At 40.5% G+C, this 17475-nt stretch overlaps 1 protein-coding gene across 4 annotated transcripts in view; it reads left to right on the top strand.

Annotated features, from left to right (window-relative positions):
* Nucleotides 1–17475, top strand: part of WRN (WRN RecQ like helicase) — a 127844-nt gene that overhangs the window by 15278 nt on the left and 95091 nt on the right. For all 4 annotated transcript variants that reach the window (XM_067556962.1, XM_067556965.1, XM_067556963.1 and 1 more), the window contains 6 exons: nucleotides 1032–1147; nucleotides 2430–2575; nucleotides 4477–4625; nucleotides 11322–11471; nucleotides 15057–15129; nucleotides 16865–16979. In XM_067556962.1, coding sequence (XP_067413063.1) covers nucleotides 1032–1147; nucleotides 2430–2575; nucleotides 4477–4625; nucleotides 11322–11471; nucleotides 15057–15129; nucleotides 16865–16979 — 749 coding nt within the window. The remainder of the gene's footprint in view (nucleotides 1–1031; nucleotides 1148–2429; nucleotides 2576–4476; nucleotides 4626–11321; nucleotides 11472–15056; nucleotides 15130–16864; nucleotides 16980–17475) is intronic.

Here is a 17475-nt window from a genome sequence, read left to right on the forward strand (position 1 = left end):
GGGCGCAATGAGGAAATGCATCCACTTTGGAAATTTGCAGAGCGGCTACTTAAGCACTGTAAGATGGACTTTCTCCTGCTGAGGCCTCCTTTGGCAGGAAGGTGCTGTGGGCAGTGGCCCAGAAATAATGTTTGAATGTGCTTACTCAAAAGGGAGGTACTTTTTTTCTACCAAACTCTTGTTTCATACCCCTTCCCTATGTCTGATCACTGCTTGCTACTTCCCAGACATCCAGAATTGTGGGAGATGCTGCTTGGGGAAAGGAAATTATTGATATGAAATTTTCTGTTAATTTTAATGAAATGTACAAGTTATTTTATATTTCTATGTATTGCACCACAAAAACTAGGTTAAAATAACATTATTAAGGTTGCAAAGTCAAGGAAATGCCAAAATTTAGGTTGCCTGTGTAACATTAATTCACTCCACTTGTGAAGGCGTAGAGCGCTCACTGCAGACAGAAACTTTGGATGCTTTATTTAAGTCCTAGCAAGTCTCAGCTTAGCATAGGTTTGTTATAGGTTAATAACTTTGCCAAAATTGGGCTCATTTTTACAGGGTTGATAAAAGGCACATCCCTCACATCCCTGACACACAGACCAACTCCTGCCATATTTCAAGTTCCTGCTCCAAAGCATGGAGATCCTAAAGCATTTTGAAGAAAAGGTTGCCAGAAATTTTTAAGCTGGACAAAACATCTTTTTCCCTAGCCTTATTCTCAGAAATGGTGAACTATTTTGGCTGAAGTTTTACAAAAATAAATCAATAAGAGGCTGACACCTGACATGGAAAATTTCATCCCAAATGGTTAAAGTTTAGCAAATTTATAAGCAACTGAAAACAGGATCTTTAATAAAGGGTGGTGGTATTAGCCCCATCTATTATAAATGTTGTAACTGTTCTGCTAAATAGTTTTACAGTACCAAACCAAACCCAAAATTGTTTTGGTAGCCAAGCTTTAAGACAGTTGTGCAACAATTGTAGTGCTAATATGCTGTATAACAGATCCTCTTCTAAATGCTGTTAAACAGAAGTCTCATGTTCAGAGGAATGTTCTGGAAAATGACCTGCCTTTCTTAGAGTTCCATGGCTCTGTTGTGTACAGCTATGATGCCAGCGACTGTTCCCTTCTGTCAGAAGACATCAGGTAAAAGTTTGCATGTTTTCTTGGTGCGTGTCTATCTCTACCTCAGAAAGATTTATGTCTTTTTAACATGCACATCTATACCTACTGTACACTTTTCGTGCACAGACTGGGTCAGCTACTCAGCCATAGAAAATGTCTGTTGGTAGTAGATGTCTTTTCTTTAGTGTAATTAGCAGAAATCTGTCAGTCTTTATATATTGCTTACAAGCACCAAGTGAAATTACAGTTTCTTATGACTAAAAATTATCAATAAATGCTACTGAATGATGCCTGCAGTGCATGGATTTTTAGAAATAAACTTTTAAGTTGAGCTGACTGGATGTACTTCTGCATTTGTACACTTTTTGTGAAACGTCATGTCTGGAGATGGCAGCCTTTAAAGTGCCTGTATGAGTTTGTAACGTTGCACAGAGTGACTAGCTCCATGGATTTCAATAGGACTACAGTGTGTACAGGGCCCCCACATGGGAGGGGGAGGGGGAAAGGGAAGGGTACACTTTACCAAGGCCTGGGTGGCGTGGCCTGGCCCATGCTGCAACCCCCATTACCATGAGGAAAAAATTGAGGCTAAATTGTAGATCACGCCTGAGGATATTTATAGAAACTTATATCCGTGTATCTATGTATCTATTGTCCAGATTTTGTGAGATTTGCAAATGTTAGAGATTTGTAACACGGGAGGGGGCCCGTGTTACAAGTTTGTACTGGGCTCGAAAAAATTATGCTTGGGTATGCTTAAGTATGTGTGTGGATCTCTGTAAGATCGGGGCCTAAAGATATATCATCAATTAATTATCCAAATAGTTGGTTTTTCACATATTTGGATAGTGTACACAATATTTCTGGAGAGAAACTTAACATAAAATCATCAATACATAGAGAAAAATAGTTATGAACAAGAACTTCCTAAAAATACATAAAGAAGGAATGGTTGGTTTCTGTTTCTCTGTCCCTGGGGGTGAATTTAATTGCAGCACAGCAGGCCAACAAATGGCTGTCTTCACTGCATAAGACCTGTTGTTAAGAGTGTATATTGTTTGGAAGGTTTCACATGGGCCCTTTGTACTAGGGTGAATTTCACCCTCAGTGTGGACATTGTTTGACTACAACTCTAATAATTCTAAGCAGTTTTCACAGCTCTGAACAGGGAGAAAGAGAATTACCACTCACAGTTTTTTAGTCTTTCATTTTAAAGGAAGTTATACTGTTGTCATATGTCATAGATGATATATGTGTAGTAGAATAACTAAATGGGAATTAAATCAACCTATTTTCTCTTCAGAAGAAGCCTATCTAGTGGAGATGTAATGGGATTTGACATTGAATGGCCGCCATCGTATACTAAAGGAAAAGTAGGGAAAGTCGCCCTAATCCAAATATGTGTATCTGAGAAAAAATGTTACTTGTTTCACATTTCTTCAATGTCAGGTCAGTACTGTTCTTTCTGTGCCCTAGTTCAGATGGATATGAATTGCCTCTCTGTTTCATCTTACTTAATCTGTGCTTTTGCCTCCTGAAGCAGGTAGTACTTCCTGTTTCAGCTGATAGAGAAACCCAAAGCTCCCCCCTACCCCCCGTAATGCACATATCCAATTATGCAATGCTCTGTGGGTACGTCAATCTCTGTTGGCCCATATAGGCAGTTTACATCATGAATATTTCACTGTTACTACAAAATTCATTTAATTTAAAAGAATCCCTATCTGCATTATTATAATTATAAATTAAAGCTGAGTCGATTTTAAGAGCAGGATTTTTTCAAAAGAGTTCAGTATCCAGTAGGTCCCCTGATTCAGGTGCTGAACTATAGTTCATCAAGCTTGAATGTGTTGGTCTGTGCCCTTTGTTACCTATCAGCTCCTATAACCTTAAAAATATTCTGTGTGCCAACTTGATGGAAAGTCAGGATTTTAGAGCACCAAAGTATGAGCTCTGTATGCTGTATGAGAATTCTGCTAGAACTGGCTAATGCTCTATAAACCCTACTGTGTAATACAGTCATTACTGTTTTTCTCTTGCACATATTACTCTGAATCAAAAGTGCAAAAGAATGCTCTCTGACACTGAATTATTTCAAGATGAAATATGTGAGTGAGTTAAACTATGAAAGGCCAAAAATGTGGATCTAAGTTCTCCTTTACTCCAGGTTTGCTTTGTTGGCCTAACACCCAAGCTAGTTTGGTCCTAACCCAGTGTACATCTTGGACTTGCAAGTACAACGCAAAACACTTTATGGGTGTAATTTTTGTGTGTATGATGCTCTTTTCTTCCAAAGTATAGTGTGTCTATATTCTGAGTGGTCTTTGAACAGGATGAATTGTATCTTTGCAGGAGGCACTGGGCAACCATAGGTCCCATTGCTTTCAATAATTGTTACTGGCACTTATAGTAAAGGAATTTGCCAGAGATACACATGTCCTTGTGTCTGGACAAATGCTGTAGAAAGGAATAAATTGTTTACAACTCATTTATATTTAGATTTTCAGTGGAAAATGCATCTCATTTCCTTCCCCTGCTTGAAGTCATGGGAACTGTTGGTGTACAGTACTTCTGAAAACCCTGCCCCATTTCTTTATAGTTTGCTGTCCCCACTGGGCAACCACTTCAGGACCTACTCCTGAAATTGGATTTCTCCCAAATATCATGTCTTTCTCAGAGTACTCTGGTGATGGCAAAGCTCCTGTTTGGCTTGTTTTTTTGTTTAAGTTGCTTTTAGTATGCCATTCCATTCCACCTGAGTTTCCAGGGAGATCTACTTTCCTAAATATGTTTTTTTCCAAGGAATTGAACAGTACTCTTATATTAGTATTGCACAGAAATGTATTCTCCTAGTGGGCCCCTATGTGTCTGGTTGCCTGTGTTTTAAATTAACATAAATTGCATACAATTTAATAATTTGTGATCAAATATGTGAAAAACATTGAAATCACATATTCAAGTTTAGTGATCATTCAGCTATATGGATCAGAAATTATTTTCCAAAAGCAGTTTCCTGTTGTTTTTGCTGATTGCTATGCATGCTGTTGAATGAGGCATTTTGAAGTAAAGATCAGATTAGAAGTCATTTTTTTGATCTATTGTTTTCATAGGTGAAAAATAACTTTTGCATAATTTCAGAGATCATGTGGGGAACGGTACCTTTTATGCACATGTTAGATGGGTAAGTTCACTGTTTTATAGATATAGGTGTAGTGCTCATTTGGCTATTACTATAAAAAAGTAAACTGCCCAAATTTATTTTTGATAGGAATTCACCTATTTCCGTATGAAATTAAAACCGGGCATCTCTTGCCATATGGTTGATTATATTTGGACTTAATCTGTTGTAGGTTTTCCCAAGGGACTCAAAAGATTACTTGAAGATGAAAGAATTAAAAAGGTTGGAGTAGGAATTGAAGGAGATCAATGGAAGCTGATGAGCGACTTTGAAATCAAACTGAAGAGCTTTGTAGAACTGACTGATGTTGCCAACGAAAAAGTAAAAATTCATTTTCTTGTGCTGCGGGGCTGGTGGTGATTCTTCATTATGTTAAACAAAGGGAGGCTTTTGTTTTCATAGAAGTCTAAATGTGGCATTAGGCATATACTGTAGATCAATTGCCAGAAGTAAATTAGTAAAAGTAACCAAGTGACACTTTTTAAAGTGTTTGAATTTTAAAGGAACTCAGGTCAGAGCTACAGTATTGCATGCCTTTATTTTCATTGCACAGTATATTTCCCACTGAACATTTTTTCCCTCAGCTCTGTTTCAGGCCATCTGGTTCCATTTGGAACACCATTTTAAAAAAAATGAATGGAATTTTATTCCCTTTTATGTTTACTAAACAAGAATTGACAGACTTGATTAGACCCAAGGTCCATATAGTACAGTATCCTGTCCCCAACAGTGGCCAGTTCTAGATGCTTCAGAAAAAGCAGTTGGCAATTATGTGGAAAATTTCCTTCTGTCCCCAATAGTTATGAGCTGGCTTGCAGCATGAAATGTGACCTTCCAAAACTCACATTTGTTGTTAAATATTTACTGTTATAACTGTAGCTATTCTTGTTATCCATATACATGTCTCATCCTTTTGTGTATCCTGCTAAATTCTTTGTCTCCGTGATCTTTTGTGGCAGAGAATGCCATAGTCTAATTATTCATTGTATGAAAAAAGTATCTCCTTTTATCAGTTTTGAATTTGCCACCTTTCAATTTCATTGAATATGTCCTTGTCCTTGTATTATGAGAGAGGGAAAAGAGAAGTTTCTGAGCTGCAGTCCCTAAGGTATTCGTTATTTTGTATGCTTGTATCATCTCCCCTCTCCAAGGTAAAGAGTTCTAATCTTTTCAATATCAATTCATATACCAGTTTTTTCCCATGCTCTTAATCAATCTCCCTACTTGTCTCTGAGCCTCCTCTTTCTGCTATATTGTTTTTGAACTGGAGTGATGGCACTAATCACAGTATTCCAGGTGGAGGACAATGATTGATTTATATAAAGAGACAATAATTTCCATAGTATTCCCCATGCCCTTCCTTATGAGTCCTAACACCTGCTTGTTTTTCTGACTGTTGTTGTACTTTGACCAGAGGTTTTCATTGCGCTGTCTACAAAGATGCCCAGGTCATTCTCCTGAGTTGATGCAGTTGATTATTTAGAACTCTGTTAAGGGTATGAGGAATTCAGATTATTCCTTATAAACAGTGAAATTCATCTGCCTTGGAGGGTTCCCCACAGTTGCCTTGCACTTGTCTCATTGCTTAGATCATTACCCTTTTCCTAACTCAAAGTCAGAATTGATTGCTTTTCTCTGGGATACCAGGCAGAGCTGCTGTCTGCTAAGTCACTGAATGCAACTCAGGTTGTCTTTGAGCAAAACTTTAGTATAGAAAATAAAAAAAATCCCTAAAAATTGTTGAGCGAAATGTAAATCTAGTTAGATTTAAACATCACCATGTTTAAATTCACATATTGGATTAAATTATCCCTTCTTTCCTCTTAACAATTTTTAATTTCCTCCTAATTTACATGTGTGTTTCAAATACTTTATGTTCATCTCAAAGAAATCTTTGAATTTGTGAAAAGGGCTAGTCTTAAACTGACTGCACAAATCTTAGAGACAAAAAAATCAGTGAATATCATAGAACTCTTCAAAGGGTTTGTACTCTAAACTTATTGTTCCAGAGGACTGGAGGGTAGCAAATGTTGTACTCCCTATATCTGTAAATGAATCTAGGGGCTAATCTACACTGGAAGCACTACATCGGCACAGCTGAACTGCTGTAGTGCCTCTGGTTAAGATGCTCTATGGGGATGGGAGAGAGCTCTCCTGCCAGCATAATAAATCTACCTCTGTAAGAGGCGGTAGCTACATTGGTGGGAGAAGCTCTCCTGCTGACACAGTGCTGTTCGCACCGGTGCTTTTTTACATTGCTCAAGAGGGTGCCTTATTGACAACCCTGAATGATGTAAGTTGTACCAAAGCAGGTGGTAGTGTAGACCTGCTGTAGGAGTGATCAGGGAAATTGCAGACTACTGCAGTTTCTATCTGACAAATTGGTTGAAACAATAATTAAAAAATAGAATGTCACCTAGAAGATCATAATAGGATAGGATCTAACTAGGATGGTTTCTGTGAAGGAAAATCATATTTGACTAATATGTTAGACTTCTTTGAATATATCCATGAAGTAGTGGATAAAGGAGAACCGGTTAAGAACATAAGGTGAATGTATAACTGGTTGGAAAACGGTTCCCAGAGAGAGTAATCAGTGGTTCACAGTCAAGCATATCTAATAGGGTCCTGCAGGATCAGGCCGGGGTCCAGTTCTGTTCAATATCTTCATGATTGATTTAGATAAGGGCATGGATAATACACTTAAAAGTTTGCGGATAATATCAAGGTGGGAGGGGTTACAAGTGATTTGGAGGATAGGATTAAAATTCAAAATGATCTGGAGAAATAGTCTGAAGTAAATAGGATGAAATTCAATAAGGACAACTGCAAAGTATTCCACTTAAGAAGGAACAATCAATTGCACACATACAAAATGGGAAATGACTGCCTAGGAAGGAGTACTGCAGAAAGGGATCTGGGAGTCAGAGTGGAACACAAGCTAAATATGAGTCAGTAGTGTAACACTTGCAAAAAAAGCAAACATCATTCTGGGATCTATTAGCAGGAGTGTTGCAAGCAAGATATGAGAAATATTTCTTCCACTCTAATCCATTCTGATAAGTAGAGCTTTGAAAATCTGCTTTATAGCTGCGGACCATTTCTTGTGGATCATGGTCATGGAGGTCGGGACCTTTGTGACTTCTAGGGGAGGGCTGGAGCAGCTGCCAGTCAGAGGCGCAGCTGGAACAACTGATCTGCTACTAGGTGGGAGGGAGGAGCTAATCAGCTGTTAGGTGGCAGGCAGGTCTCAAGGGCTGATCAGCTGTTAAGTGGGCTGGGCTCAACTGTTTGGGATAGCAAGGGCTCAACAGCTGATGGGCGGAGGGGTGCTGCTGGCTCCAAAACAGCTGATGTGTGGATGTGGTTAAATCTAAAATAGGGAAGGCGGATTTTGGGTTGGGTAAAAGTTTATTCCAATGGATGTGGATTGGATGCAGATCCACATATTTGTATCCGTGCAAGGTTCTACTGATAAGGCCTCTGTTGGAGTACTGAATTGAGTTTTGGGCGCCACATATCAGGAAAGATGTGTACAGATTGGAGAAAGTCCAGAAGAGAGCAACAAAAATGAAGAAAGGTCTAAAAAACATGACTGATGAGGAAAAATTGGAAAAAATAGGGTTTGTTTAGTCTGGAGAAGAGAAGATGGAGGAGGGACATGGTAACAGTTTTCAAATACATAAAAGATTGTTACAAGGAGGAGGGTGAAAAATTATTCTTTCTCTTTAACCTCTGAGGGTAGGACAAGAAGCAATGGGCTTAAATTGCAGCAAGAGAGGTTTAGGTCGGTTATTACGAAAATCTTCCTGTCAGGATATTTAAGCACTGGAACAGATTGCCTAGGGAGGTTGTGGTATCTCTGTTATTGGATACCCCTGGCCTTGCCTCCATCCCCAGACCTGCTCCCGGCCTACCAATGGCTCCTGCCCCAGCTTTGGCCCCCAGTCCTGACCGTGGCCCGGTTCCCACCCTGGTTCCTGGGGAGTGGGGTAGGCTGGGGCATGGACAGGGGCAAGGATGGGCACCATGTGAAAAGTTTGGGGACCACTGAACTACACAGAGCTCTCCTTCAGGTCCGGGAAAGGTACTCAGTGACACAGCTAAATACAAGGTAGAACACATTGTTTAGCATAAGTAATTGAGCTATATTGATCCCAGGATAGAGAGAGACAAGGTAGGTGAGATAATATCTTTCATTGGACCAGCTTCTGTTGGTGAGAGAGAGAAACTTCCAAGCTTCCACAGAGCTCTTCATCAGGTCTAGGAGGAAGACCTGAAGAAGAGCTCTGTGGAAGCTTGAAAATTTGTCTCTCTCACCAACAGAAGTTAATCCAAAAAAATATTACCTCCCCCACCTTGTCTCTCTAATAAGTAGTTCACACATAATCTGAGAGACCATTCAAGGTGAAATGGCCTATTAATATCTCTGCAGTTAAAGGACAAAAGAGGAGGGTTAGTGAGTTATAGATTATTGTATTTTCATCCTCTGGACAGATTACCTGATTTCCATCATAACTTCAACCATCACAAGTCCATTGAACTCTCTCTAGAACACTCCCACACTAACATCAACTTCCAGGACCCCACAATCTGCTTCAAACCATGAACCCTATGGACCACTGTATACAAGAAACCCACGGATCACCACACTTCTCTTCACAGATTCAGTAAACACCCCAAACACCCCAAGAAAACAAGGACATTCCTTCAGAAGAGTAGATTGCGTCATGGAACGGGCCTCTCAACTACTCTGCTAGAACCTGCTTCATTATGGTAGGGAGGCCTCCAACCACAACCCTTAGTTGTCTCCTACCACCCCACCCTGGAACCCAGGCAGGGAATCTTTTATTACAATTACAATCCATATTTGAAGGGGACCACATCCTGAAAGAAATCTTTCCCAAACCCCCTTTTCTGACCTTCAGACAACCCCCCAACCTCGCCAAGCTGATCAGAAGCAAGCTCCCCACATGCCAGGACTCTCAAACTCAACATGGCACCAGACCCTGCCATAACAACAGCTGCAACACCTGTAGACATATCTCCACAATGATCAATATTCCCCACAACACACATTTCACGATCCAGGAGTTCTACATATACCTACTACAATATGTGGTGCCCCTCCTCAGTACAATAACTATGTGGGTGAAACCAGACAATCACTACACTCTCAAATAAACTCACACAGAAAAATAAGACAAAAACACCACATCACCTGTGGGTTAACACTTTTCAGAAAATGATCACTCCGTGTCTGATGTTTCTTTCCTCATCGTCAAAGGAAACCTACACAACACATTCAAGACAAGACAAGGAGCTTAAATTCATAACTTATGTTAGACACTGAAAATCACAGATTTAATAAAGAGACTGGATTTATGCATTATTACAACAATCTGTTACCCATTAACCCCCTCTCATTTGTTCTATGACTGCAGAAGTATTAATGGGCCGCTTCACCTTGAATGATCTCTTAAGTCTTGTTTACAATAGCACTTATGCTGGCAAAACTTTTGTTGCTCAGGAGTGTGAAAAAAACCACACCTCTGAGCGACATAAATTTTGCCAGCATAAGTGCTTGTGAGTAGAGTGCTATGTCAGTGAGAGAGTGTCTCCCACTGACATAGCTACCTCTGCTTGTTTAGATGTTTTTATTATGTCAGCGGGAGAGCGCTCTCCCGGCGATATAATGTGGCTACATAAGGGCTCTATACTGGTACATCTGTGCTGTAAGTTTTAAGTGTAGACTAGCCCTTAGAATATCCACTAACTGCTTATGCTAAACAGTCTGTTTCACCTTGTATTTAGCTGTGACATTCTGAATATCTTTCCCAGACCTGAAGAAGAGCTTTGTGTAAGCTCAAAAGCTTGTCTCTCCCACCAACAGAAGTTTGTCTAATAAAAGATATCACCTCATCCATCTCATATTTCTTGGACTCATTTTGGGAGGTATCTGAAATACTAGGGTCTATTCTTGGCTCTACCTGTGCCAACTATTCTAATATCAGTTATATGAAGTGTTTGTTGCACTTTTTTTTACCTTTTTCAACATGTTAACAATGACCCTATTAATGTTAAGGCAGAATAATGTTCGAAATGAATGGTCTATAATGCTCAGACATGTTGATCTGTTGCTATAGAACAGTTGCTGTTAAGGTTTTGCATTAGCATGTGAGTTGGAAGGTGCAGTGAGTATTTCTTTTTGGTATCTGTTAGAGACAGAAGTGAATGCCTTATGAAGTTTTTGGTATCTTGTACATTGTATTTGGTATATGGTTTTTGGTACGTGGGCAGTATATTAGTCAATATGAAGTTAATGGATGCTGGAGACTTTTTTTTCATACTTTTAAGATTTTAGGTTGGTGGGGTATGGCCTAATACAACCTTAACTGTCATTAAACAAAATTTTTATTTGTGATATTATGAGTGGGGCTGGTGGTCAAGTTGCGGATGATCTTGGATATTCTGCCTACATTTTAAATGAATAAACTCTTCTGTTACGCTGATAGCATACAAAGTACCTTGTATTACTGTGTATAGTAGGGCCTCTGGCTTTTTCCAGTTATAGGAGGGTCATTACTAATTACAGAATTTGTGTTTTAGTAAAGTATGCTCCTTTCCTTAATTTTGTCTACCCAGAGCACTTGTGTCGTGTATTTCTCCCTTTTTTGCTATGTTGTGGTTACCAGTTCCTCATTGCACATGCTGATGGTTCCCCAATGGAGCACTCTGTTTGGCAAGAAGGGAACACTGTGTTGGGGCAGAAATGCTGAAGTTTTTCAGTTGTAACACTGCAGTTGACCCTGGTGGGAGCAGAATCAAGCTCTAAATTTGTAGGTCAGTCACCTTGTTGAGGAATGAGTTAATTCTGATTTACTCAGAGCTTCCACTTGTGATGTTGAGTCAGCTTTGTTATCTTATTCTGAGAAATTATTTTTTACCATGTAAACTTTGAACTTAATATAATTGCTTTGCTTTGCTTTGAACTTAATAAATATTTCTTATTTTTAGCTGAAGTGTAAGGAGACATGGAGTCTCAATGGCCTGGTAAAACACCTATTCAGCAAGCAGCTTCTAAAGGACAAGGATGTCCGCTGTGGCAACTGGGAAGAATTTCCACTCAGTGAGGAGCAGAAGTTGTATGCAGCCACTGATGCTTATGTGGGTATAAAAAGAGAATTCCATTCCATGTTTAGCTATTTCATTCCTCTTAATACATTGTTTGCCGACCTTTTTAATGTCTTGCTGCTGTAGTGCTTACCAATCATGTAATTCAGATTCTTCGCAACAAAATGATAAGCATTAAATCTTTGCCCTGCAGAAAACTGTAAAGATTCATAGTGTCGGTGACTGAGCTGTGAGGAGTCTTGCCTAGTGGTTGGAGCAAGAGTTTGGCCTACTAGTTAGAGCTGAATCCAGATGGCATGGATACAGGAGCAAAGCCAAGGGTTGTAGCAACGTGTCAAACAAAAGCCTAAGCTGAAGGGTGAGTCACAGTCATAGTCAGAAGGCAGTGCCAAGGATCTGAGCAGGTAGTCAGAAGTCAGGAAGAATCTGGGAGCAGGCAGAGGCTGGAGCAAGGCTAGAGACAGTGGAGGTAGGGACAGGACTAAGCAAAGCTGTGGGCTAAGAATGTGTTGAGCAGCTACTGAGTTTAAGTATCAGCCTATTGACTTTCTTAGCCAATCAGGTGGTGCAGTTGACTCCTTCAACCAATCAGGTTGCCAGAAGACTGGCTCAGCTGCAGGCTGGACCCTGACACATAGTGTAGGCTACTGTCCAACACTTTCAGTTCTTGATTGCATTTTAACCCTATATTCACTGGAGGCTGTCCTCCAACATACTGCTTTCTCTCCAAATGGGTCTGATTTGTGAATATTATATAAAACTGCTGTTTGAAAGTATAAACCTAGAAAACTTAAAAGGTTTAGATTAAAATTGCCTAAACAGCAGCATTGCCTTAAAGACTTGTTGCAACTTCAATAATAACTTCAGTTCTGTGGCTTGGAATAGGAATGGCAAAGAGAAAGAAAAATATCAAACTTGTCAGGTCCATTGGCCAGAAATGATATCATCCATTCTTGGCACGCTAAGGACACAGTTCATTAGCAGGTAAAGTTATTCCTCAGAGAAATAGCAAGAGCCCATTCAGTCAGGCATAATATTCCGTAGAATACGTGTTCTGTTAGTTTTGGAAACAATGATTAACTATCCATTAGAAAAGCAGATGGGGGACAAATGGAGGAGTGTGGAAAGGTCTTACTTCACTGAACAGTTGCATATGGGAATGAAATAATTACAGTATCTAGCACTTTGCATCAATAGATCTCAAAGTGCTTTGCAAAGGAGGTTAATATGTCCATTTTATAGAATTTCTTTACCCACAAGCCCCACCAGCTACCCCAGGTATTCCCCTCACATCTCAGCACCTCATCTTTTCCCTACCCCACTGCTTTCTCCCTCTTCTCCCTGAGAAGTTCACAAAACCAATGAAACCCAGGAGCCTGACTATCCCTCTCCCCAAACCCAGCCCTCCTTTCCTTTGGCCAGTACAAGCCCCTCACTCCCTCAGGCCGGGATAGGTGGGGAAAGATAAATACCTGTTGTTAGGGCTCCCCTACCCTGTCTCTCTCAGTTCCCAGACATGTTTGCAGACAGAAAGCAGCAGCCCAGAGTCCAAAGTGCAGGCAATGCAATGAATTTATTGGGGCTAAACAAGCAAGCAAAAAACCATAGCTCCTCACACCAGTAGAGCTTCCTTTGCCGTAACCATAGTTCTGTACACTGATAGAGGTTTCTTCCCCCTAACCATAGCTCTCTATGCCCATAGAACACCCTCTCCACCTCCTTCTTCTTGGTAGGCTTAATTATACCTGTAGTTTCCCTTTACAATTTATGGTGATATTCCGTTTTGGAAGGTCTTGAGTTTGGGGGCTTTGGTACCACCTCTTTTGTACCCCATCATAGGGGTAGAGAGCAAGGTTGTATTTTGGCCATGGTCACTTTTATGGCCCTTTAGTGTTTCTTTCTCACATCTCCCTTTACCCTCCCTTGCTCCTCTCAACCGGTTGCTTGACCTTGCTCTGACAGCTGAATTGATGAGGAGTCAGAGCTATCCTTCATTTGTACATTCATATTACAAACCCCCACTAAACCTCGAAACATTTTACCTACATCCCTTATCTCTTCTCACAGTAATAAAGAAAACCCATCTGCTTGTAGGTAGGCAAAAGTAACACACAGTGTCCTTGTTCTGTTCTTTGTTTACATCTGCATCCCAAAAAAACTCAGTTTTCTGGCGGTCAAGCAGGCCCAAATTTCTATACGCAGGCCTTAATACTTATACAAATCTAAATTTTATATTACCATCCCTAACACCTGTGTCTGGGGATAGGCCAGGCGCATTTTTTCATTTAAACCTTGTAAGGAAAAATGTACATACACCCTTACTTGCGGTCTATTCTCTTTTGTCGGGCTCATTGGTACTTATCTGGCAGGAATGGATAGACAGTGGCAGAGTCTCAAACAGGTCCTAGCACACGGCATGGCTGGATGCCCCCATTGTGTGTCTCAGCTGAGTGCCCTTGCTGTTCAAGGCATGGTTCTCTGGCCCAGGCTTCTTTTGTGGTATCCATTGTGCTTTGCAGGGTTACTGATGGGGTCTTTGCCAAGTAGGGCATGCAGTTTGATTGTAAAAGCGGCAGGTCTGCAGATCAGTACCAGATCGATTGTTCACCTCCTTGGCCCTGTGGTACCCTGCTGTAGGCCCTTTGTTTTCCGTGGTACTGCTGCTGATTTCTCTTGTATTCTTTTCCTGCATTCTCTGTATAATCTGCTCTTAGATGTCCAAGTTTCTACACCTGGTCCGTAGCTGTGCTTGCACAGCTTCTTCTTCCCATAGGCCTGGGAGATACCTCCTATTTATCCTGGCAGCAGTGCATCAGGGCAGTTCCACACAATGAGAGGGAGGTGCTCAATGTGCTTGCCAGCGTGGGCAATCTGGAAAATGCAATTCAAAAGTACGCAAGGGAGACTGAAAGCTCACCCTTGCTTTAAAACCCAGGACCCCTGGGCAGTGAATTCAGAAATGTGACCAGAATGGTCCAAGTCTCAGGGAATGGGGCATTGTGGGTAGTGACTGGAGGACTGTTATGGTTGACACAGATCATACAGAGTCTACACTTGCACTGGGTTGGCCTCCATAGGTCGATCATAGCTCTGCTGTGTTCAGGAGGAGGAGGGTTTTCACATCACTGTAAAGGGATGTGTTTATGTTGACTGGAGACAAATTTGGGTGTGGGCGCATGCACAACTTGTGTCGATCTAACTTTGTATTGTAGACTGGCTCAAGGATGCAGAACTAAGGCAGTTTGGTGACTTGTTTGGAAAGAGCTTAACTCAGCATTTGCTGTGTTTCTGATTTTTTAAAAAACAAACAAACACATCTCTAATTTTTGAGGTAGTATTCACTAAAACCACGGATATGTTTCTGTAACCTTAACTTTACCTTAATGTGGTATTAGGCTAAATTGTATTTTGTATTGAGTTCGTTCTCTAAGTTAATGTTGCATTATTGACATTTGGAACAAAAATCCTTCACTTACTGTTAAATAGAATTCATGTCTTGGATTGCAGAAGAAATTTTTTAGTTTGTTTTAGACTTTTTCAACAATAGAAGAAGAAAAAATGTAAAATGTGATCTTTATGGAGTCTATAGCATTTAATTTGTTTTGCTTTTCTTCACAGGCAGGTCTCCTCATTTACCAAAAATTGGAAAATATGAATAACTGTGGTCAGAGGCTGTGTAGTATAAAAAACGGTAAATTGCAAATTAAAAGGATAAAGAATGTGGTTTTTTTTCTAATTGGATATTGAATTGCTTGGAGTTTACAGTCAGCTTGCAGAGAGAGCATTCTATTTGGGTTCTTAGATCAGCTGTATCACCTTGGTACCGGAGTGTTTACCAGAAGGGGCAGTAAGTGACATGAGAGTACAGTCTCATTGTTTTGTGGTGTTTGCCCAAGTTCTATGAGGGGCTGGTAAGAGATCTCACTATTATTTATTTTTTTATTCCACACCATAATAGGGTCAGATGCTTAAATAAACTGTTGGCCACCTTGTGAATTACAGCATGTTCAGTGCCACCTCACACATCTGTGAGAAGGATGGAAATACCATAGCTTCTCCTGCATCTCATCCTGCTATAGAATGAGATCTTCCAGAGCTGGTCTTTTTTCCCTCAGAGCTCAGGAGATGCAAATATCCCAAGGAATACTAGCAGAACTGCAAACTTCGGCCTTGTCCTAGGAGTTTGCAGCTTTTTATTTTTTGGTATACAGGTTATTAGGTTTAATGGAAAATGTCACAACTGATTTCTCTGAGTGAGTGTTATTTCTGCTGAGCTAGAGAGCTTGTCCAGATTTTCTAAAAAGCTTGTTACCCAGTAGTAGGTACCTAAATATATGCCCAGATTTTCAGAAGAGCTTGTCTCCCATTGACACATTCAGAAATAGTGAGTTTAATTAAAAATTGTAGTGTTGCTTTTGACCATGCCCTTTCCAGGGGAAGCTGTGTGTAAAAGGTTTTATTCTCTGTCTATGTAGGCTGTAACCTTATTTTCCCTGCAATGACCATGCAGGAGCCACACTGCCTTGATGCCAAGGCTTAATTTTTGTGACCTCTCTTGCCGGATGTTTCTATATTTGCAGCTTGTGTGTGATGCAGCTGCCTGTTTGCTCACTTTTTATGAGTTTTAACAAATTAAACACCTTTTAGCTTATGATACTAAGGTCAATGGGATTACTCATGTTTAAAGTTGCAGAAGTCTTTGTAGGACACTGAGAACACTGAGTTTAAATGTGCAGGCTTCTCACTTCGTTTGTAGCACAGTCGCATCCAAATGTGGTAAGACTTGTTCAGACAAAGGAAGTTTCCTGTCCCAAAGAACCTTAGGTAAAAGATGCTTAAAAAATAAGATCTTAAAGCTAGGCTCCTAATTCCATACTGAGGAACATACATAAGTGACCAGACATCTCAAAGTGTTGTGATGCTCTCTCTCCCAGTGGCTCAAAGTGAAGAGACTGTGAGTGAGGGGGTTGGAGCAAACAATCAGTCATACAGGGCAGAGAATTTCTAGAGTCAAGATTGTAGCGAGCAACCTGATGATTGTGTTGGTATCTGCCAGTCCCTGTGGCAATACTTGGGAAGTTACTTCTGTGTCTGCTCCTGCTGGATTGAGTTTCTTTGACCCTTTGGGCTGGCTCCCAGTCCCACATGGTTCGGGAGAGGGTGCTTTGAGTCCTAGTGCCCCTATGATGGGGTGGGGTAACCCTCCGTACATTTCTGGATGGTGCTGATAGGGATGGTTTGTACCAGCTGGGTCCCATTTTCCCTATGCAGCATCTTGTCAGGCTACTTCTGAAAATGGGAAATAGACTAAGCTAATTATTAACTGTCTCTTGAGTCGGTAACTGTCCAATAAGCTGATTTGCTTATGCATATAGAAGAGAGATGAGTTATATGTAAAGAAATTTCACTGACATTGACTTTTACAGATGGGGAAATGTTACCAAACGAAGTCAAAAAGAAACTGACCTCATTAGCTAAAGAGATGGTGGAGCTGGCTAATTGTCTTCCCAGCACTTTCGGACAACTTAAAAACATGCAGAGGTTAGATGTTGCACAAATCAGTTTCCTCTCTATCTTTGAAATCACTGTTAGTCTTGTGTCTGTACTACTGGTATCCAATCCAATCCACTATATCTATCTTTACAGGTCTATGTGTGTATTGTGGGGGGTGAGGGCCTCCTTGAGTCCCCACCAGACTACAGTATGGGCTGCTAAGGGTACTTCCCCTGCTTAAGGCATACAAGGGATTCTCCAAACAAATCAAACAAAAAAAATTCCTTTCTCTCTTCCTGCCTGGGAAAGGGAAAATCAGAGAGAGAAAAAAAAAATAAGACAAAGGTAATCAGTTCCTTTGGCACTCTTTTGATCACCTCTGGGGTTTGGCTTATCTGCAGGCTCTTGTGTCCTTGATCAGACTTAGGCTCTGCTTCCAGCTCCTCTTTTTGGTAAGCCTCATTTTATACCTGATCCATATAGTCTCAGAGGTGGTAGGGTCTGCGACTATTTCTTCCTCTTTGCCAGTCTATCCCATTGTCAG

The sequence above is a fragment of the Emydura macquarii genome, unplaced genomic scaffold, assembly GCF_026122565.2.
Source record: "Emydura macquarii macquarii isolate MOO-44397 ecotype Brisbane River unplaced genomic scaffold, CSIRO-AGI_Emac_v2 contig_1790, whole genome shotgun sequence".
Classification (NCBI taxonomy): Eukaryota; Metazoa; Chordata; order Testudines; family Chelidae; genus Emydura; species Emydura macquarii.